We start from the raw sequence: 22,183 nt of genomic DNA on the forward strand, positions 1-22,183 counted from the left end.
ATACTGGTTGGAGAAGGAACAGCCATATTGGATCATGAGGAACAGGAACCATGTTTTTCAGAGCAAAAACAAAGAGAGGCCAAGATAAAAGGAGCTTGTTTCTTGACACCATGGAGTATCACTCCAGCAGCCTGGAACTGCTGACTTGAGCTTCAATATAGAAGAGAATTTAACTTTTACATTGTGTAAGCCTATTGTTTGAAGTTCCTGTAACTCATAGCTAAAACTAATCTTAACAATGTAAGACACAAGAGAATGATGGGATGGATTCACCTGACAATTACTCTTGCTCCTCAGAATTTAGAAGACAATGCAATGTCTAACTGCAAAACCAGCTAGCTCCTTCAGATCCTCATTCTTATAGCATCCCTCTTTCCAGTCTTCTTTCCCACTCGGACAACCCAGAAATCGGGAGGTCATTATCAACCAATGCCCACACAAACTAAATGCAATTAAGATATGAAGTCATGGTTTTTATCAGAATGAGATTTAGAGCTGGCTCTTCCAGGAATTCTGAGCAGAAATTGGACATTACATGGGGTCATAATAAAATCAATTATAAATCAAGTGCATTTAATCAAAGTTATGTTCAATTAAATAAAGCCTCTGCAGCCATTACAGTGCCATGCCTTCTTGACAGCATCAGAGTGAGATCACAGAGTGTTGTCATTCAGGATCTCCCTCCTCCAACAAATATTTGTTGAACGTATATTTGCCAGGCACTGTTCTAGACACTGATGAACAGGGTAGTCAAGGTCACTGAGATCATTGATCTCGTGTTCTATTAGGAAACACGAACAGTAAACACATAGATCAAAAAGAAAATCAAAAAGGTAAAACAAACTCAGTGCTGATAATGACCAAGAAGAAATAAAGTTTTAAGAAGTATTGGAAGAGACTTTGTGGTGGAGGCTGGTTTAATTTTGATGCAGGGGAAAGACCTCTTGACCGAGGTAAGTTATGAGTTGAGAAGTGAATTATGAGTAGACTCCAAATGCAAAGATCTGGGGGGAGAGGATTCTGGTAGAAGGAACACCTCTACAAGATCTCTAAGATGTAAATAAGTGGGATTCTTCTCAGGAATATACGTAGGCCCATTGAGGCTGGAGGAGGAGAGAGAGAGTATGGGCTAAGTCAAGTGAGCAAGACCAGTTCATTTAGCTGGTTCACTTTAGCCAGAGGTAGGCTAAAGGCAGCTCATGCAAACTCTCATGAGATGATTTTTCAACTATTTTGTGAGCCTGTTGCTAAATGCAAGCCTGATAAAAAAACAAATTGTGTAAACTTGCAATTGAGTAAATTTTATTAAAAACAAACACAATAAATACTCAAAAATCCATTACATTCTCACTATTTTACTACATTTTATTACTACTTATGCTCTTAAGGTTATTTATGCCCACTGAATTTGTTTAGTAAACATATTACATAGTAATAAGCTACTGCACATCTCTTGCCAAATGTGTCTTTAGCGACATCATGTGGGTAGTTTGACATCAGGCGCACCGTGAATGTTTACGTCATGGAAATCAGCTTACACTGTGAATCACAGTTGTTTGGCAGGTCGATAAACTAATTCACCAAGCCCCCACTGACTATCACTGTAGCAAAGACACAGAAGGGTGGAAACCAGATGCTGCAGAGGGCAGGCCCACAACTTCACTCAGGAATTGAAGACACTTGGGGTCACAGCAAGCTCAGCCACTGGCTAAGAGAGCAGGGACATCAAATCCAAGTAGAGAAAGGTAAGTGTTGATCTGAAAAAATAATCCAAGATCAATGTTAGGGAGGCTTCCCTAATTACAAGACTTAGAAGTAAGGGTTGGTACTCGTTGTGGTTTGGATTAGTGTCTACAGGCCACATGTTGAATGGTTGGTCCTCAGTCCTTGGTGCCATTAGGAAGTAGAAGAACCTTCAGGAGGTGGAGCCTAGTGGAAGAAGGTTAGATCATTGGGGATGTGCCCTTGAAGGGTTTTTTGGAAGGCTGGCTCCTCCTCTTTCTCTCTTTTTTGCTTCCTGGCTGCTATGAGATGACAGCCTTATCCACCAGCTCCTACTGCTGTGAGGTACTGTGCCACCAGGCAGTGGGGTCAATCAACCATGAACTGAAACCCCCCAAACTGTGAGCCCAAACCAACTTCTCCTTTTTAAGTTGATGAGCTCAGTCGTTTTGCCACAGCGGCAGAACACGGACTAACACAGTACCGAGTTCATCAACCCAAACACCTCCTCTTCCAAGAAGCTTTCTCTGGCTCGCTGCCCTTGGTCAGAAGTGGTCATTCTCCTGGGCTCAGACAGCACCTGGACATTTCTTCCATAAACTCATGCTCTCTTGCAGTCTTATTTTCACTCTTCTGTCTCTTGTCCTAGAGACAGAACTTGCAGGCCAGAAAATAAACCTTAATATTTCTTAAGTTTTCAAAACTAAACACAGAGCCTTATGCATATGAAGCATTCAAGTCTTGGTGGTTTAAGCAGAAATATAGAAAACTATGGATAAAAGTATTTCAGGTGATACCATCCCAAAAAAAGTATGGGGAGAAGCGAAATCTTCAGCAACAGGAGAATAATTAAATGAGTTTGTTTATAAATAGATGCAGACACAAAATTTTTTAAGATCTTACAACATATCATTTCTTAAAATACACAATTAAACTAGCTACTGGCATAAGGCAGAAAGCCTTGTATTATCTGTTACATAAATACATCAAGAAGTATATACACAAAAAATTAAATAAAAAGAGACTGGAAAGAGGAATTTTGTCTAGAATATGGGAGTAGAAGTGATATTTTGAGTGTCATATTTATATTTTTACATGTGAACATATGAAAAGAAGGAAAGTTGCAATGAAAAAGTATTTTCCCTCGAGAATCTGCCCAATGCCACATTGAATTTCTCATTAGACATAAATGAGCCATCCCTTAGCTTTATTCTTTCTTTTTTTATTCCTTATGGGAAAAGAATGAGGCAAATATATATTTCACACACTTAGATATTTATTCAGAACCAGGCACACTGCAGAGATTATCTCATTTCATCTTTTCTATGCTTCAATAAGATTTTAGGATTCCCACCGTATGGAGTCCACAGTATCAGGGTCTTGTGAGACAGGAAGAAAACGACTGGGAGGTTAGGCTGGGTAAAGTCCCATTATTCTCTCCCTCTGGCTCTCAAAGGGAAGCCAAGTCTAGTGAAGAGGGAGGCATAAACACCCCCCACTCAGAGACTGCTGGTCCCTTAGGGCCTTGGCAGGTTTGACCATTTGAAATCCTGGGTCTTGACGGTTGCAGTCATTGTCCACCTAAGAGACCTTCTGGAAAGCATATAGGGAGGCACACAGCCCACCATGCTCAGTTTCTTGGTAAAAGCAGAGTGGTAGCAGTGATTGCTGTTTTCCCGTGGGAAATGGCGACGGTAGCTTGAACCAAAGTAGCAGTGACAGTGGAGATAAAGAAAATGGGATGGATTTGAGAAAAAAAATTAGAAGATTGAAAAAAGGAGTCAACTTAGATATGAGATACATATTAAAGATGCCTCATGGGCTTATGCTATGCAGATGAAAACAATATCATCTGCAGTGAGGGCTCCATCTCTTTCTTCTCCAGAAGGACCATTGAGTTGCTGTCTCCAGACACCATTGAGAAGATCTGGGTGGAACTGGGACTCACTGCAATATATTAAGTTAAAGGAGGAAAATCTTCACCTTCCTTTGTATGTCTTATTCCTAAAATATGTTCTTGTTATTTTACTTCAGGATTTATAGAATTTTTTCATGTGCATTGTCTATAAGATACAGAGGTAAGATACAGGTGATTATTCTCATTTTGAAAAGGAGGAAAGAAACTCTGAGAAGTTCAGTGATATGTCCAAAATCACAGGAGTCATCTCAGTGCAAATCCACTCATTTACTCATTTATTCATGCAACATGTTTTTTGCACTTAACTCCCTAGAAATCAGTGACAGATTCATCATGGACCTAACAAAACTAAAGCTTTAGGGCCCCACATCTACATGGCCACCAAGGTGTTTGAAGAGACCCTAGATGTTGGCTTATCTGCTTATGAACGTCATCTATTTTGTAAAATTTGCCAAGGTCATAGAGTTAAACTAAATAAGGAGAAGTTAAGATGTGGATACATTTGATGTGATCATGGTGGAGTTGATTATGTCACTTGCAGTCACTAGAGGGGTGAGTGATTGCTGGTTGTCTAGGTATAAGAAAGGGCTGCAGGAGCGCATCCACTGTCCACTGTGTGGTCCCCAGGTCTGAAGATCTTGATAACTCTGGAGAATGTGTTCCCCGGCATCTGCCTCTTCAATCTCTGGACAAAACAGAATTTCCTGTCAGTAATAAACTTGATAATAAAGCATAAATAATTTGAGCACACAGATTTTTTTTCTTTTTCTATTACAACTATTTATTTATTTATTTATTTATTTATTTTATTTATCAGAGGCCCTTGGATTTGTATGGCACATGTCTACCATAGTTCTATCAATAATCCATATATTTGTGTATGAAGTGATATTCCTTAGGCATCCAAAATATCAATAACAAAAAATAGATTTCAATCAAATGTTACTGGGAAAAAAATATTTTCTTTTTCTAAAGATAATGTGAGTAAAAATCATAAGATGACCTAAGAGTAGGCACCAAAAGATACAGAAAAGGTTACTATAGAAGTTTATAATACAACTCATTAATTGTAGCATTCTCCCAGCTTTTAGCAATGAATAATTTCCTTGGATTTCTGTTCTAAGGTCATTATTCATTTCTTTACTTGATTTGATACTTAGATACTTTTATTCCTTTGCTTAAGGAGTGCCTCAATGTTTTAAAGTCTTAGAAGGACGGGATAAAAGCAGCACTGACCACAGGGTGGGTAAGCGTTAGGCCCAGCAGAGGTCAAGCACTGTGCGGCGGGGGGGGGGGGGGGGGGCACTAGGGTTGGTGGTGGTGGCCAAGAGGGAAGAAGATACCAGGGGGAAAGGGCTGTGTGAGCATTTCTTGGATAGAAAGCCTAGCCTGAGCCTCGGAGAGACTTAGTGTAACAGTTCACCAAGTGACCCAAGGTTCATGTATTATTTCTAATGCAAGCTTTGAGACTTCAATGTGGGAGTTCTTCTTTTCTTGCTCCCCTAAATGTTCTCACCTCCCTCCCCCGCCCCAGACAGTCAGATGTCCCTTCCTTTGATCTCCCTCAGTGAACTGTTGATGTTCTGGTTTAACATTCAGAATTGCCTCTTTGCTAGCCTTCTTACAAAAAGGATGTGAACTCCCTAGAAACAGGGACAGAATGTCTTTTTTATTTTTTTAATTATTGCATCCTGGAACCTGTCAAATGTTTGGCATATAGTTAGTAAATTATAAACGTTTATACAGTAATCTTTATTGAACTCTTACCAGGTGTTTCTGGACATTAAAAACCATTGTGATTGAAATGTAGACAGTCCCTGCCTCCTGAGACTTACATTCTAGTGTCTGTTGAAGAAATAAATGACCACAGTACCCAAACTGAACCATCTTGTGATGAGGAAAGGGGTTTAAAGCATTCAGAGTCTGTGCCCTCCAACCCACCTTCCATAGCTCCAGATTTATCTTCCATGGACAAAACAGGGTCATCTCTCTGCTTAAAACTCTCTCAGCCCATCACTCAAACCATCTGTCTGTCAAAGCTTCCTGTAATCCTGCACAACCAACACAGCCCTTCAACATCACCAACACATGGTCCCTGCTCCTCTTACTGGGTCCTTTCTCGTACTTTAGTGGAAATATTCATGAAGGATTGTGTGATACCATCAATATCAAACACACTAAATATTTATGAATTGCCGGCTATATACCAGGATCTGTGTGTTCTTTGGAGAGGAGACCTGAGGCTAGCGAGATACTCACATAAAAAGATCACTGGTGATGCTAGAGAAACAATGTCAGGTGACAAATGAGGCTGCAGACAGGAAAGGAGGAAGAAGATAGTCTTGCTGAGTCCATTAAATTAATTAGAAAAGTGTTTGGCAGGCCACTTTCAGTGTCATAGATGCTTACGCCTATGTCATTTAAACTGCTTTAGTCCTTCCAAGTTCATTCACTCCTTCCAGCATTTGTGGAGTCTTTGCCTTATTCTAGACCCCAACCAGAAAGAGGTTAATCCCTGCTGTTAGGAAGCTTTGAGGGGACTGGGTTCTTGTCCTAAGAACAATGGGAGCTACTGAAAGGTTTCAGTAGAGGAAACATAGAGTACACTATGTTTTAAAAGATGACTGGGATGTGATATAAAGCAATATTCTTTGTACTTTGATGCCTTTAATACATGTGACCACATCATTTAATCACATGTTTCTGGTGGCGGCAAGGAAAAGGTATCACAGGGGGAGAAAACTGGAAACAGACCATGGAGTTGGGAGAATTTTGAAATTAAGCAATGGGATTGGTGATAGATAGGAGGGAAGGGATTTATACAATCCTTCCTTCAATATCCAGAAGGGACTGGTTCCAGGACCAAAATCCATGATACCCTTATAGAAAATGAGGTAGTATTTGCATAAAAGCTATGCACATCCTCCTGTTTTCTTTAAATCATCCCTAGATTACTTATAATACCTAATATAATGCAAATGCTACGTATTTAATTATTCTACTATATTTATGGAATAAGGACAAGGAAAAGTCTGAATATGCTCAGTACAGAACTGTTTCTTAAAATATTTTCAATCTGCAGTTGGTTTATTCCAAAAATGCAGAACCTGTGGATATGGGGGGGGGCAACGGTAATATATATTTTACATTATACACATTACATATACATTATATATACTTTACATATGCACACATTATATATGTACAATATAAACATATACATTGAAATGTACATGTGTATTTTTCTGCTAAGACTTAATGATAAAGATGTGGGCATGAAGGTGAGAATATAGAATAATTTTCAGGATTTGGGGTAGGATTCTGGGTGGGTGAATGATGCCAAACCTGTAAATACAGAACACAAGAGGAGGGAAAAATTTGAGGGAGTAAGAATGATGAACCCGATTTCAAATATTACACTGGGAATATTCTAGTAGCAATGCTGGCCACACAAGTTTGGGATCCCAAAGAGAGAGTCAGGCTAGAAATAAGAATTTGAGAGTCATCAGCAAAGGAGATGGGAGTTAAAACCTAAGGGCAGCATGTCAGTGGGGGTGGAGGACATTCCATTCAAGACAGGAAACTAAAATCTGAGTTCTTGGAAAGTAAAAGGATTCAGGGATGAGAATCAGGTAACTGACATAAGAGAAAACAGCCAGCTGAGTCCCCAGCAGTGCCAAATACAGTGAAGCAATCAAATAAGGTAAGATGTGAAGCATCTATTACATCTAGCAAAGTGCTGTATTAATGGGTGTGTTAGTGTGAGAATCAGAACCTGTAGGAGATTAGGTAGGTAGGTAGTGTTTAGGGAGATAGTAGATAGGTAGGTAGATATTTGGAATATAGAAGGAGTTGGTTCATTTGGTCTCAAGTTCTACAGTCAGCAAACTGAAGACTCAGGATATGGCTCCAGCCTAAGTGTGACTTCAAAGGCAGGAGAAGCCCCATGCCCCAGCACAAAGACAGCCAAGCAAAGAGAAAATTCACCCTTACTCATCCTTTTTTATTCTATTAAGGCATTCAACAGGGTGGATGATGCCCACCCACATTGAGTAATCTGCCTTACTCAGGTTACTAATTCAAACGTTAATCTCATCCAGAAACACCTCCAGAGTCAGAGTCATAATAATACATAACCAATTATCAGGGAATCTGTGGCCCAATCAAGCTGTCATTTAAAATTAATTATTGCAATGAGGACCTTCAGTGGAGGGCAAACCCAAGAGAAGCAGGTGAGAAATGAGTGGAATAATAGATGTAGAGTTCTGTACACCTAGGAATTTGGTTGAGGTTTGAAAGTGGGCATGAGATCAAGGTGTAGGTTGACTTTCTTTTTTTTTGGTACCAAGGATTGGACCCATGGGACTTAACCAGTAGGCCACAACCTCAGCCTTTTTTAAATTTTTTTTTTTAATATTTATTTTTTTTAGTTTTCGGCGGCACAACAAACATCTTTATTTGAACGTGGTGCTGAGGATCGAACCCAGGGCTGTGCGCATGCCAGGCGAGTGCGCTACCGCTTGGGCTACATCCCCAGCCCTTTTATGATTTTTTTTTTTGAGACAGAGTCACTAAGTTCATTAAGGTCTTGCTAAATTGCTAAAGCTGACTCTGATCTTCCTATCCTCCTGCCTCAGCCTCCCAAGCGACTGGGATTACAGGCATGCCTCACTACTCCTGGCTTGACTTTTTCTTAGGATGGAAAGATATTTGATAAATTAGAGATTTATGGGTGAATTGGTCAAACTTTCCAAGGTGCTACTGTTCTGAATGAAGACAAAGTCCAAGATGTAGCCTCAAAAGGAATGCCTCCAATGGAGATCAAGGTTACTGGAGTTGCGAAAGTCAAGGGAGAGAAAGGCCTGGTGCTGGGCAGGTTGTTCACATGGTCCTTTTCTTCCCCATGCAAGTTTTTGACAGTTCATCAGGGCTGGCAACAAAGGCCATCTATGTACCAAATTACCCATCTTCTCCTCCTCCCTCAAAGTCAACAGGGTATCCCCCAAGGCTTAACGGACTAGTGTAGCTTCTTTATCAGAAGACATTCGATCTTCACGGGTCTAGAGAGTGGAAACTGTGTCTTATCACTTCTAATACCTCTAGATAGAGAACTGCCCATCATCCACGTATAAAAGGGATTCTGATTTGGTGGATCTGGGGTGAAGTTTCAGAATTTGCATATCAGAAGTATCTCAGATAAATCTCTAATGTGGGTATCCCAGGGCATGGGACACGGGTGGCACAGTGTTCTGTGGTTGAACTGAATTGTGTGGAGTCGAATTAATAGAATTGAACTAGGTGATACTTTGGATCCAATTGCAGAATTTTCTCAGTTCCCTCTGCAGTTTGAGAAATGACCGGCAGGTGGCGGGCGACCCACACAACCAGCAAAGAAGGATTTAGAGTTTCCCAGGTCCCCAAATCCCAGCCGAGAAACTGCCCAGGCCGTAAATGACAGACGGCTGTTGGCAACAGTGGTGAGTTTCATCCCTTTGCATGTGACTCCCGATGCCCCAACGACCCACCTTTTGGGTTGGTCCCCAGGGCTAAAGCCTTGAGGATCCCATGATCCCAGGATGCCGCCTTCTGGCCGCCAGAAGCCATAATCCGGCAAACTGGTGATGACGTCATTGCCTCCCAAGATTCTTGCGGGTGAAATGAGGGCAGAACAGCAAAGAATGTTTGGCTGTACAAAGAGGGGAATTGTGGCTAGAGAGTGATATGGCCCGGTGTGTGTTGTCTTATAGTGAGAACTGGAGGGGATATATATTGTTCACTCCCCATAGTTTGTAAATGGAGAACATCCTGAGAGAGAATGAACAACTTGCCAGGGGTTGCAGAGCCAGAAAGTTCTAGAACATCCTGGAATCTTTCTCTTCAAGTGATTTAGGCAAATACCTGCATTTCCTTCATTAGTGTCTGCTGAAGATTTGTCATATTGGGAACATTTGTTGGATAAGTTGGACGATATGATGTGTTCGCAGTCCACCGGCTTTTACCTAGACTTATTTGTTTGGGGATAGCCTGACAGATGGGGAAGGGTGAAGGTCCAAAGAGAAATGGAGATGGAAGAAGAATGTTCTCCATTGTTTTTCCACTTTGTGTTTTAATGGACTTTCTTTTCTTACCCCCTTTTCCATCTATTAAACCACAAGTATATTCAAGGCTATGATGGTATCTTATTTATCTTAGTTATGTTCCATAGTTATTTGATAAATCAAATGAACACTTATCATTTTAAAATCTAAACTGTATTTTTTAACATCTGAGATGAATAGCATATACCTCCTGTTATATATTTCATCATGCTTCTAATATTTAACATAGTTCCCATATGTCAGGAACTGTCATTTTTTTTACAAACATTAACTAATTTAATTGTCTTTGTTAGTTTCTTTAAGTTTCCATGTCCATGAATATCCACATAGAATGTCACTCTCTTCCTCCCTCCTCCCCTTCTCCTTTACCCAACAGAGGACTAGAAAATACCTAGTGTTCCTCACTAGGTATTATGCTGCAAATGCTGGGCCTGGGGAAGAATGTCCCTGAGGGAGGAAAGAGTTCATTAGCAGATCCTGGGGATGCAAAGTTAATCCTGGTAGTCATTGTGCCTTGACCATCGCTGATTCCCTAATAGGTTACCAGTAAACCAGATTCTCTTGGTCTGCAGGGCCAGGGTCCAGATTTGCCCTGAGGAGGAGAAGGCTGGAGACCAGAGGGCTGATTTATAAGCCAAAGCATTCCCGGGACGCACCGCAAGGAGTCGGGCTGAGCCCGGACTTTGGGGAGGTGATGATGGACACAGGACACGTGGCCACACAATGGGGACACACGACTGACCTCAGTCACTTCGGTAAACTGCCCCTGCTTTCGGGAGGCGGCAGGAGCGTTTCAGGGCTTCCAAGTCTCCTGGTGCCTAAGTTCCTTGCCCCGCTGGTGGCTCCCCTCGCCCTGATGATTGTGGAGAGCACCCCCTGGCGCGCGGGAGCTCAGAGGCCCCTGACGTCCATGCAGGAGGATGGAGCCTTGGTGCGTTCCGTGCTGTGTAGAGAAAAAGACACAAGAACCACATCGGTTAGGGGTTGGGTCTATTCAAGACCCGCTTCAAGTGAACTTTCCAGGATGGTCAGATAGGCACCGGGCGGAGAAGTGACGTCACCGAGCAGCCTCCATGGGTGAAAGGCAGCAGAAGGGTCAAAAAGTAGTGTGTGGCTGGAAGGGGGTGGGGGGGCATGTGATTAGAGGGCTATCAGAACGAAAGAAGGGGTTTGGGGATGTATGAATTTGAGAAGTAGCATCAAGTTGGGGTAAACAGCAGGGCTTTTTTTCTTCCCTCCTATATGCAAACTGTCACTTCGGGTTAGCGTGAGCCCTTATCTGGCTCATTAGCATGAGCTGTGGCTAACACGCTTAAACCCTCTAATTATTTATTATGCCGACACGGAGCGGGTCGCAACCCCCTGGCGCACTTGTGCGGACCGTGGAACTGGGCACCGCGCGGGGGCTGGGGCGCAGCGCTGGCCTGGCTGCGCGCTACCAGAGAGACCCTTCCTGGCTCAGGAGTCCCCCAGAGCACTGTGTAGCTAGTGCAAACGGCAGAGTTAGAGCGGTCTATCTGGAATGTCCTCTTGTCAAAATTTATCCCTGGGGAGTTAGTGCACCACATAAGTGGCTCCTGGTCTACACTTGCGCAGGCTCTTCTGGATCCACAAAGATGGAACTTGGCGCGAAGGGAACAGACTTTTTTGCAAAAAATGGAAGTCAAACCCAGAGCAAGGGGCTGAGACTTGGGCTGGCTTGACTGTTGGGTACACCTTCCAGAAGAGCTCTGGGAAGAAACTAAAGCCCCTAGATGGTCTACGCAGTTTGGGGGAAAGAGGACGGCTGAAATCTGGCCACTCATGTCCATGGTTCTAGTCAGAAAACAGTTTCAAAATAAGTTAACCTCTGTAGGGTGTTTTTTCCCCCTCCCCTTCTAATTGTCCCCCTCTCCCCCTCCCTCTCCCTTCTGAGTCTGTTTTATGTCCCTCTGCGTTGTGCCAACTATTTTATCTTTATTCCTTCTCTTTTTCTCTGTCGCCATTCATTCCTTTTTTTGTGTGTGTGGCTTCTGGGGCCGATGTGCGGCTTGTTACCACCCACTGTAAGCTCGCTCCTGTAGCTGAGGTGTTTCTATACAAACTCGAGCGTCCAGTTGTCATATTAATTATTACACTGAGTAATGACTGAAATAGTCAAAATAAGGGGAGACTCAAGAGCGCTTTTTCTTGCTGCTCAAAGATTCAGCAAAGAAGCCGTGCAACAAAGCACTAATTGGTCCCCAGAAACACTCTGACAAGGCATGGAAGATAGGTTTCATAGAGCCCTGCGATTGTGAAGGGGGGAAGGCTCTGAATGGACCCCACGCTTCTTTTCTAAACTCTCTTGCTGAGCAAAAAATGGACCTCTGTTTGAATACTGCCCTGATCCTTGAATACTATACCCAGCAGAGAAAAAAATGCACCATTTATTGTAAGTTTTTTTTTTTTTTTCTTCTCCATCTATTCAGGGGTTCTCTGTGAAGAATCAGCTGGTTTTGTTTACCATGAAAGACCTTTACTTTATTTTCATTCTTGGAGGAGATGGGGAGGGAGAGGGAAGGAGAGCCATGTGCCTAGACAGAGCAGAGCTGGCCTACTGTAACAAAATAGAGTGTAACAAATCCTACAAAAGTTGAGAATGTATTGATTCTTGGGAGAGCTATATAGATTAACGACTTTCTTTATGCTTATCCAAAGAAGGTATTTAATCATAATGTAAATGGGGCTTTAGAAAAACTAAAGACTTAGCGTTACTTCTCCTTATTTGGAGAACTTCAAAAGGACTTGTGAGGTGGCTGCAAATTACCTCCTTCACCCCCACCCCCGCACTTTTCCTCCTTCATCAAAAAGCCACAATAAAATATAGTTTGTGCTTTTTTGTGTTGCACTTTTTCAACTTTTTTTTCTTTTTAAGGCATACTGAAAAAGCGAATAGATTTGTTAGTAAGTCTGAATTCCTTCATGCAGGTGCAGGCCTGGCTGTTTTGACCAAGAGGGGAGCCCAGCCAAATGCAGGCTGTGCTGTTCTGCCCTCTGAGCAAGCCCTCTCTCTACAGAAACTCCAACTCGGGGTCTTCCCTCAGAATACCTTGGCAAGAGTGCCTTTGGAGACAGGAGATTGAGCAGAAATGTACTTTTCCTTTTCTCTGAGAAGACACGCTCAGAGTACTATGCACAGGTCAGAGTACATATGGTTGCCAGAAACACATATTTGCAGTTAATTCAGGGCAAACTCAACTTTTCTCAAAATACCTGAAGCTTTGGGCTGGAGTTGTGGCTCAGTGGTAAAGTGCTTGCCTTGCATGAGCAAGGCCCTGGGTTCAATCCTCAGCACCACATAAAAATAAATAAATAAATAAATATATTGTGTTCATCTACAACTAAAAAATATTTTTAAAAAATACCTGAAGCTTCTGGGACTTAGGTCTCTCCCAAATTGAGGACTATACAAAAATTCTTGTGACCAAATCCAGAATCAAATGCCTGTGTTTATGTTTGTACACTCTTTGCCCCTTATTCAAGATACACTATAAGTACAATTTTATTAAATGATTCATCCCATGACAAACTTAGTTTTGTTCTCCCACAAAAAATGTAGATGGGCTTTTTTTTTTTTTTTAATGAGACATATCTTGGTCCCACAGAAAGAGGTCATAGGATTCTGGGGCTTGAGGATAGCATGTGAGAAAAGGTGATTCTGGTCTGGCCTTCAGCTGTGAGTGGAAATTAAAGTGGCAAGAGACTCCAGGGAACAGGGTCTCCGATCTTTGGGTTGCAGATCTGTATGGATCATTAAGAGAAAGTCATTTTCCCCTAAGTGGACCTTGGTGCAAAGTGTTGATAAGAGCTAACTGAAAGCACGGTCCAGTTCCAGGAGGTTCTGACATAGGAAAGTGGTTTGAAGGTACAGTAATGAATTCACTTATTGTAGTGAAGGAAAAAATCAAACCTTTCTATTTTCCTAGAATACCTTTATTTGGGGTAATACTTACCAATGAGTGTCAGTGTCTTGTTCTCCTGAAGACAGAACTCTGTTTGCATGCTACTAGTTGAAAGAATGGAAAGACAATTCCTGGTATAAGTGGGATATTTGCAAAGCAAACTCAGCAACAGCATTTGACTTCATTCTCATAACACCCTTGACAAATAGGCAAAGGGTACCCCATTTGTGAGTGAAGGTATCAGAACTCTTCTTGTGTGAGTTGTTTTCTTCTTCCCATGTTCAGATAAATGGGACCTTGTTCAAATATCCTGGTTAATTGAAATCCTGGATGACTTGTTCAGAGTCAGGCCCACTGAGTGGCAAGGGAACCACAGAAAGCCAATGTGTACGTCTGGGCCAGGGACTGTGCTACAGCCACTTTCATGTGAAGGTCACATGAAATAATAGCATGTCTATATTTAATCTCCTTGCTACTGCTCAAGTTAAAACATGTGCTTGCTTTCTCTATCACCTTGATTTACCAGAATCACAGTCATTCTTAAAGAATAAGAGGAATTACTTACCCCTAACTGCTCAGACAGGGAGACATGGTAGCACTGGATTTCCACCTGCTGGAGCAATTATCACAGTGTGGTTCCAGGAAGCCAAGAGCTGAACCTTTTCCTCTGCTGTACTTTGGGTCTGGAATATTTCCCAGAGGGCCAAGTATAGAATTCTTGGTCACCAGGGTGGCGCTATTGGGAAGTGGCGCTTTGACTAGCTTTGAGAGATGTTTGGTCATTGGGGCCATGCCCTTGAAAGTGATTGTGGAACTCCTTGCCCTTTCGCTTCCTGGCTGTAAGGTGACTGGTCTTCCTCCACTGTGCACTTCCACCAAAACACGGGGCCAACAGATTATGGATTGAAACCCCCCAAATGGAGAGCTTAAATCATTTATCTTTATGAATGAATCATCTCTGGTATTTCATAGTGGTGATGGGAATGCTAACCAACACACCCTCTCTCAAACCTTGCCTGGGCAGGCTGGATGAGTGTGAATTCCTCATCCATCTCTTATCTAGACCTAGTCCAGAGTGCTGCATGTGTTTCAGGTCAAAATCTCACAGTTCTTGTAAAATAGGTGTTGTACCTGTTGCATGGTACAGGTAAGGAAACAAAGACTCCCAGAAGGTAAGCTAGGATGTACTCAAGGTGATTAACTCTGGATACCTGCCAAGTCCTCTGCTTTATCTGGAGCTCCCTGGGCCTAGGAGAGCACACTGCCAGTTCTCTCAAGAGGGAAAAGAGTGTGTTATAATCTAGGTCACAGAGTGAGAAGCAGGATACCAATTTTGGCTCTTGAGCCTCAGTCCTTTGCTCCAAACTAGACTCCCATACAGGAGGTGTATAGGAGGTGACCAGGCCTAGATTAGAATGAGCCAGGAAACTAGTCTCAGAGGAAAACTCTCCTTGTTCTGTACCATCTCCGAGGGCAGAGTTGCATACTCCTAAAAAGAAATCTAGACAGCTCTACCTTAAGCTTGGAGGAGGTGAATACAGTGTTGGAGTGCTTAAGTTTCCTGGAGGAAAAAAAGAACAATGCCTGGGTTTCTGGAAAGCTTTGCAAAGCATGCATGGAAGCAGGCTTAGCCTATGAGAGTGGAAAGAATTGGGGTTGGAGTAGGGAGACTAGGGATACACTCTCAGGTACTTTTGCTTGGAAGGGTTACTATACGTGTTATTCTCTCTCCAGAGCTGGGGCTAAGGAGCAGGAACACTGCACTGCAAGATTTCACAAGGTACTTACATTTAGAGCCCATTTCATGGCCAATGTGTGTTGTTCTGATTTTTTAAGTCTCTGGTAATTAGGATCTCTATATAGGCCTGGAGCCCCCATTCCAGAATACGCATGGCTACCAGAAAATTTTCTGTGCTCCTAGATATGGTTTTCAAAATTAACTAATGTAGGCCTTTCCTGTGCAGATCAGAAAACTGAGGCATATAGAGGGGATGAGGCTTGTTATAGGTTACAACATACCACAGTGGTACAGCTGGGACTCTTCTGAACCTTTTTCAAATGTAGAACAATAGAAGTTGCATGGGAATTCAAGGTTCCTGCATGATTCAACATAACATGAATTAAAATGCACTTATATGCATTGATGTTAGCCACACACTCTTCTGCTTGCCACCTGCCCCCACTTTTGCCAGAGAGGAGTGGGTAAGGCCTGTGGAGGCCTCCTAGTGGCACACCCAGGACTCACAGTGGGGCATGTGGATGGTGGACAGCTTCTGAATAATCTTATTCTTTCTGTGGCCTGAGGTTTCCTGAGGTTGGAAAGCAAAAGAGGCCCAGACTGGGTGGTGAAACCAAACTTCTGAAAAGACAAATGTGACTCTGGAGACCTCTTGGTTTATTTCTTGGGATGAGGACATCCTCCCAGTAAATCCAGGAGGATTCAGTGAAGTCCTGTGAATTCAACAAGACACAGGTTACTGGGGGCCCTGGGGCCTGTGTGAGTGAGGTTTACAGAACAGACCTTTCTTGGCAGGACTAGGTCATATGCTTCCCAAACCTACCTCTTCTACATAGAGGAAACTGAGGCAGAAAAGAGACGTGATTCACCTGGGGAGCTACTATTCTTACTGCCCACCATCATTATTGTTCTGAAAACACTCATAACCAGCCACTCATGCCCAGTGTGGCTGCCTGGGTCACTCTCACCGACCCTTTAGAAAGACCCAGCTTCATAAAGGAAGTTCATTTAGAGCAATTATTCAGATAATTCACAATCACTCCTGCACTTAGATCTCTGATCAAAACTATTTCCATTGGACAAATCCACCAGATTGCCCTCTCTTTGATTCTGCCTCTGTAGACCTCAGATGCAACCCAGCCTCCCGCTCCACCAGATCATTTGCTTGGTTTGCTTTGCCCAGAGCACAGTATCCCCAGAAGCTGGACCGGGTTCTGGCCAGAGAGTGCCAAGGCCGAGGGCCCAGGAAGGGCGCCTGGGCAGGCGCTGTCCAAGCCGCCGAGCGACGGCTGCAGGCGCCTCCCCCACCCTCATGGCGCCAGCACACGGCTCCACCGGGCTCAGCTCCCAGTCGCCTGCCACCGGCCCGCCGGGCACACGCCTGGGGCGGGATGGAGGCTGCGCCAAGGCCGCCGAGGAGCCTGCGGCAGCGCTGCCCAACAGCCAAAGAAGCTCCTCCAGTCCCCTAAGCTCCATCACTCTCTCCTCTGCCACCCCACATCACATCTTTCTTCTGGAAAGACCGGAAACATCCCAGAGCGCTCTCCTCTTTGGGCTTCCCACCGCCAGTCTAGAAATAATCCTCTGGGGAACCGGTGCGAGGTTACCCAGGGAGCGAGGAGGTGTATGGGGGGGGGGGGTGCACCTCCCTGCAGAACTAATTATAATCTTTCCGCACTCCTCCATTGTGGTGGGTACCTCCTAGTTATTAGGGTAGGATGGGAGGTAGAGACCATCTAATCTAATCTTCTGTGGCCACAGAGGAGGAAACCGAGGCTCAGGAGGATAGCACTTACCAAGAGCCACAGAGCTCTTGAGAGGACCGGACAGAACTAGAACTCAAGCTTTCGCAGAGTCCAGTCCTTTTCCTTCTGTCGGGATGGAGTTTCCATTCCATGCTTCTACACTTTAATTTTAAAACTACTGCAGTTCTTGCCATTGAAGAACCCCGAGAGAGCAGTAGTGGGGAGAAGTAAAGAGGAAAAGTAGAGCCCCAATTCTCCCCTAACCTTCACACCTCCCCTGTGCCACTCTTTCTGCCCAAACCCTTCCCTGAATTTTGTTCCAGTTTCTCAGGAGAATCCAAGAGCATGTCACCGCAGAACTTTCTACCCATACACCTCAATTCCCAGAGCCATTTACCCCTCCTGCGAAGCCGGCCCCCCCTTTCTAGAGCCACCCCCGGCCGCAGCCCGCTCCTAGCGCGGCGCCTGTTTATTCAGCCGGGAGTCCGGCACGCGCCAGGCGCACGCACTGCAACAACAAACCCCGCTGAATGGAGAGTTTGCAAGGAGCGGGCGCAGGGAACAGGAGGGGGAAGGGGAGCGGAGGAGGGGGAGTTTAGGGAGTGGGTGGGAGGAGGAGGTAAGAGGAGGGGGAGTGGGGGCTGCAGCCGCTCGCTACAGCAGCGGGGAGTGGGGGGCGAGGCGGGGCCAGGGCTGCGCGTGGGGCTGGGTGTCCCATTGAAAAGGCGGCTGCGCTCCGGCCGCCCAGCACTCTCACTTCTGGCCAGGGAACGTGGAAGGCGCACCGACAGGGAGCCGGTCAGGGAGAGACAGTGAAAGAAGGAAATAAGAAAGAAAGGGGGTTAACAAAATAATAAAAACAGCCTGAGCCAGGGCTGAGAGACCAGGACCAGGCGCAAGAGACCGCAACCTTTAGGTAGAGAGGATCTGGAGACGCGAGACTCCGCAGAGCACACTCAGCACTGACTTTGGCTACTTCTTCCTTTTTCTTTTTCTTCCTTCCTTCCTTTCTTCTTCTTTTTTTTTTAATAGCAAGAAGGCGCTAGCGACAGACTCACACGCGAGCGCCACGCGAGGCTCCCAAAGCCAACCCGCGAAAGGAGGAGGGGAGGAGGAGGAGGCAAAGAGGGAGGAGAAAAATCATTTGCACCTTCTTTGCTCCCTAAGAAATCTCCCGGGGATTTTGCTTTTTAAAAAACTTCCCTCTGGGCTCCCACTTTTTCTCTCCCCTTCTTCCCTCTCTGTTCGTGCACCCAAGTTCTGATTCTACCCCTCGCCTGCCCCGCACCTTGCATCCGGGCTCACTCTGATCCTGCGACTCCTTGGCCGCCGCTGCGCATGGAAAGCTCTGCCAAGATGGAGAGCGGCGGCGCCGGCCAGCAGCCCCAGCCGCAGCCCCAGCAGCCCTTCCTGCCGCCGGCAGCCTGCTTCTTTGCCACGGCTGCAGCTGCGGCGGCAGCAGCCGCTGCAGCGGCAGCTCAGAGCGCGCAGCAGCAGCAGCAGCAACAGCAGGCGCCACAGCTGAGCCCGGCGGCCGACGGCCAGCCCTCAGGGGGCGGTCACAAGTCAGCGCCCAAGCAAGTCAAGCGACAGCGCTCGTCCTCTCCGGAACTGATGCGCTGCAAACGCCGGCTGAACTTCAGCGGCTTCGGCTATAGCCTGCCGCAGCAGCAGCCGGCAGCCGTGGCGCGCCGTAATGAGCGCGAGCGCAACCGTGTCAAATTGGTCAACTTGGGCTTTGCCACCCTCCGGGAGCACGTCCCCAACGGTGCGGCCAACAAGAAGATGAGCAAGGTGGAGACGCTGCGCTCGGCGGTCGAGTACATCCGAGCGCTGCAGCAGCTGCTGGATGAACACGACGCGGTGAGCGCCGCCTTCCAGGCTGGCGTCCTGTCGCCCACCATCTCTCCCAACTACTCCAACGACATGAACTCCATGGCCGGTTCTCCGGTCTCATCCTACTCGTCCGACGAAGGCTCTTATGATCCTCTCAGCCCCGAGGAGCAAGAGCTGCTGGACTTCACCAACTGGTTCTGAGGGCTCGGGCTTGTCTGGCCCTGGTGTGAATGGACTTTGGAAGCAGGTAGGTTGCATTTGGGGGTGGACAAATTGAGGTGATCTTCTAGTCTTGGTCCTTTATCCTTCTGTTGAGTGTCTGTGAAAGGCGAGGCTGACTCCACGGCATGAAAGTCTTATTTATTTATTTAAAGAATTTGTTAAAGTATGGCATTTCAAATTCTAGTTTGTTGGTTTCAACACTGCCTTGAGAAAGTGGCTTAGACCAGGAATTCAAGGAGTGGAGGGAAGGGGTGAGGAGCTGAGATGCTGGCGAATAGGGTCCTGGGATTTGTCAAAAGAGGTGTTCTACCTGACAGGGTCTCCCTGAAACCTCGGGTGCTCTACTGCTATCTTCTACGTCCACACTAACTTTTCCTGTTCTTCTGTTTGTTATAGCGTGACAGTACCACCTGCATCTTTAATGCTTTCTTATCAGCGATGTTGGGAGGGAGATAAAAGAAGACGGAAAGAAGAAGGACACACACACACACACACACACCAAGAACAGGCCACCAGCCCCAACGCCCACTGATTGATGAATGCCTGAGAGACAAGGCTCTCAGAAAACAAGGATGCGCCCAGAACAGCATGTTTGCACTCCAATCACTTACGGGGATATGAAGAGCAACTAGTACCTGAAAGTCTGCACAGGACCCAGCTGGTGTGCAAAAACAGTGGTCTCCCTGAGGAAGACAGCAGCGCATGCCCTGTAGTAACTCCCACCCACCGCTAAGAAGAGTTGAAAGCACTTGCCCTGGTGCCTTCACCTCCCCGCCCTCTCTCAAAGTGCAGTTCTTAGCCCTATAGAATTGGGTTGGTGTCTCTGATCTCAGTAACCCTCATCCCAATGAGCTGTGGAGATTTGTCCACAGTGCAACTATGCTATACTCAGTACTTTGAAACCCTGCCCCTGTTCCCTGGGACCCCTCCCCAAACCCTACTATCTCCCTCATACTGTCTTTTCTACAGTTTTCATCATAGAAGGCTTCCAATCTTTTGTGAATTTTTTTTATTATAAGAAAAATCTATTTGTATCTATCCTAACCAGTTTGGGGATATATTAAGATATTTTTGTACATAAGAGAGAAAGAAAGAGAAAAAATTTATAGAAGTTTTGTACAAATGGTTTAAAATGTGTATATCTTGATACTTTAACATGTAATGCTATTACCTCTGCATATTTTAGATGTGTAGTTCACGTTGCGACTGCCGTTTTCCCTATGTGGTTTTGTAAAGAACTCTCCTCATAGGTGAGATCAAAATGCCACCAGATGTACTTCAGCACCAATGTGTCTTACTTTATAGAAACGTTTTTAATGTATTAATGATGTTATTAAATACTGTTCAAGAAGAACAAAGTTTATGCAGCTACTGTCCAAACGCAAAGTGGCAACCAGTTGGTTTTGATAGGTTGCCTTTTGGAAATTTCTACCACTGCCTTTTTTTTTCCTTACTGTTTTATTACAAACTTACAAAAAAAAATGTATAACCCTGTTTTATACAAACTAGTTTCGTAATAAAACTTTTTTCCTTTTTTTAAAAATTAAAATAACTAGATGTCTCTAAGGCTTCTTTGACTCTGACTCCCCTGGCCAAGTTATTATTAAACTACCAAAGGGAATGGGTGGATGGGGGGAGGAGAGAAAAGGGTGGTACAAAACATGCTAAGTGGCAGAAATGGCCAGACTAAGTGCTATGGCCAGTCCTAGTCCTATGGTAACTTTGTGATGGCTGTAGAGGGAAAATATTATCTGTATTTTATTTCTTCTGTTTCTCTATTTATATATTTTTTATTTTGGTATAATGAATTGAACCCAGTAATGCTTAACCACTGAGTCACATCCCCAGCCTGTTCCAGTTTTTACATTGAGACAAGGTCTGCTAAGTTGCTTAGGGCTTCACTAGATTGCCGAGGTATAAATAAAAATAAAGGGCCTCTTTTATTTTTACTTTTTGGGCTATGAATATACACATGTCCCCAAGAGAAGAGATGATTTAATGGCTGCATCTCACTTTAATAAATTGTACATTTAAACGTCTCCCAAAAAAGTCAACTGGAAAGAGAAGGTCCTCCCCTCCCCTCCACTCTCAGACCTTCACTTTCTGAGTTTAGCCTTGTGAGTCTATGGAAGGGCTGGAGGAACTAGTGGAGAGAGGGGTGGGTGGAGGAAGGAGGTGCTGAAGGTTGGGGGCGGGGGGGGGGGGGTTGGGGCAGGTCTCCTTTTCCACACCTTAGCCTTGATGGTGGGTGTACTCCTTTTCTCTCACTTCTAGGCACACGTTTCCTAGTCCTTTTCCCCCATGCACACACTTGCCATGGTGACTTCAAGTAAAAAGCAGGTATGATATGAATTCCTTGCAGAAGGAATTAAATTTAAATAAACGCATTAGAAATGTGTGGTCGCCTTGAGACACTGGCCTATCTAAGCCTGTGACTCTATCCGAATAGCGTGAGCTGCGTGTAAAAGTACCCAATTACCAAGATTCAAAAAGAAATTGGTGGGTTTTTGGCTGGCTTGCTTCTTGTCAGTTAGCAAGGACGTGATTAGAATCCTACTGGGCCTCTCGCCGGCTCCTCACTCGCCGCCTGCATTACTTGCAGATTCAGTTTGCGTGTCTCCAGCCAAGCGGAAAGCCCAGCGCAAAATGCATCTTACAAAACCCAACAAAGAACGGGGAGCCAGCACGTCTTCCAGAGTTAAAAATCTAGTCTGTGTTGGTACATCTATACCATTTAGTGGCACAGAATAATCATTTTTTAAAGCCGCGATGCGCGGAGCACGCCACAGCGTCTGATGTCATTTTGCTAAATGACCCTCTATAGAATGCACATCGCAGCTTCAGTCCCTTTCAAAGAGATGAACGTAATTAAGGGGAAAAAAAAATCAGTAAATTCCTCATCGCCATAAATAATCGGACTTTCTGCCAGCAGTGGGCCAATTTAGAGCTTACTTGAGGGAAGTAATGCTTTTGTGATGCCT

The 22,183-nt window shown here is 44.7% G+C and overlaps 1 protein-coding gene and 2 long non-coding RNA genes across 3 annotated transcripts; 2 read left to right on the forward strand and 1 right to left on the reverse strand.

Annotated features, from left to right (window-relative positions):
* The first annotated feature begins 782 nt into the window (after positions 1-782).
* LOC124083076 (uncharacterized) lies at positions 783-4,421 on the forward strand. The gene is made up of 2 exons (XR_006848605.2): positions 783-1,745; positions 3,608-4,421. It is a non-coding gene; the product is annotated as an uncharacterized LOC124083076 (long non-coding RNA).
* On the reverse strand, positions 3,893-18,639 carry LOC124083075 (uncharacterized). The gene is made up of 3 exons (XR_006848604.2): positions 18,433-18,639; positions 10,481-10,681; positions 3,893-4,325 (listed from the first exon to the last, which is right to left on the reverse strand). It is a non-coding gene; the product is annotated as an uncharacterized LOC124083075 (long non-coding RNA).
* Positions 17,837-20,802, forward strand: Ascl1 (achaete-scute family bHLH transcription factor 1). The gene is made up of 2 exons (XM_046429637.2): positions 17,837-19,227; positions 19,599-20,802. The coding sequence occupies exon 1, from the start codon at positions 18,483-18,485 to the stop codon at positions 19,179-19,181; it is 699 nt and encodes a 232-aa protein (XP_046285593.1). The 5' UTR covers positions 17,837-18,482; the 3' UTR covers positions 19,182-19,227; positions 19,599-20,802.
* Positions 20,803-22,183: the final 1,381 nt, after the last annotated feature.

Source organism: Marmota monax, unplaced genomic scaffold (assembly GCF_021218885.2).
Source record: "Marmota monax isolate L192 unplaced genomic scaffold, Marmota_monax_Labrador192_F-V1.1 WCK01_AAM20220418_F8-fsc00051, whole genome shotgun sequence".
NCBI classification, from domain to species: Eukaryota; Metazoa; Chordata; class Mammalia; order Rodentia; family Sciuridae; genus Marmota; species Marmota monax.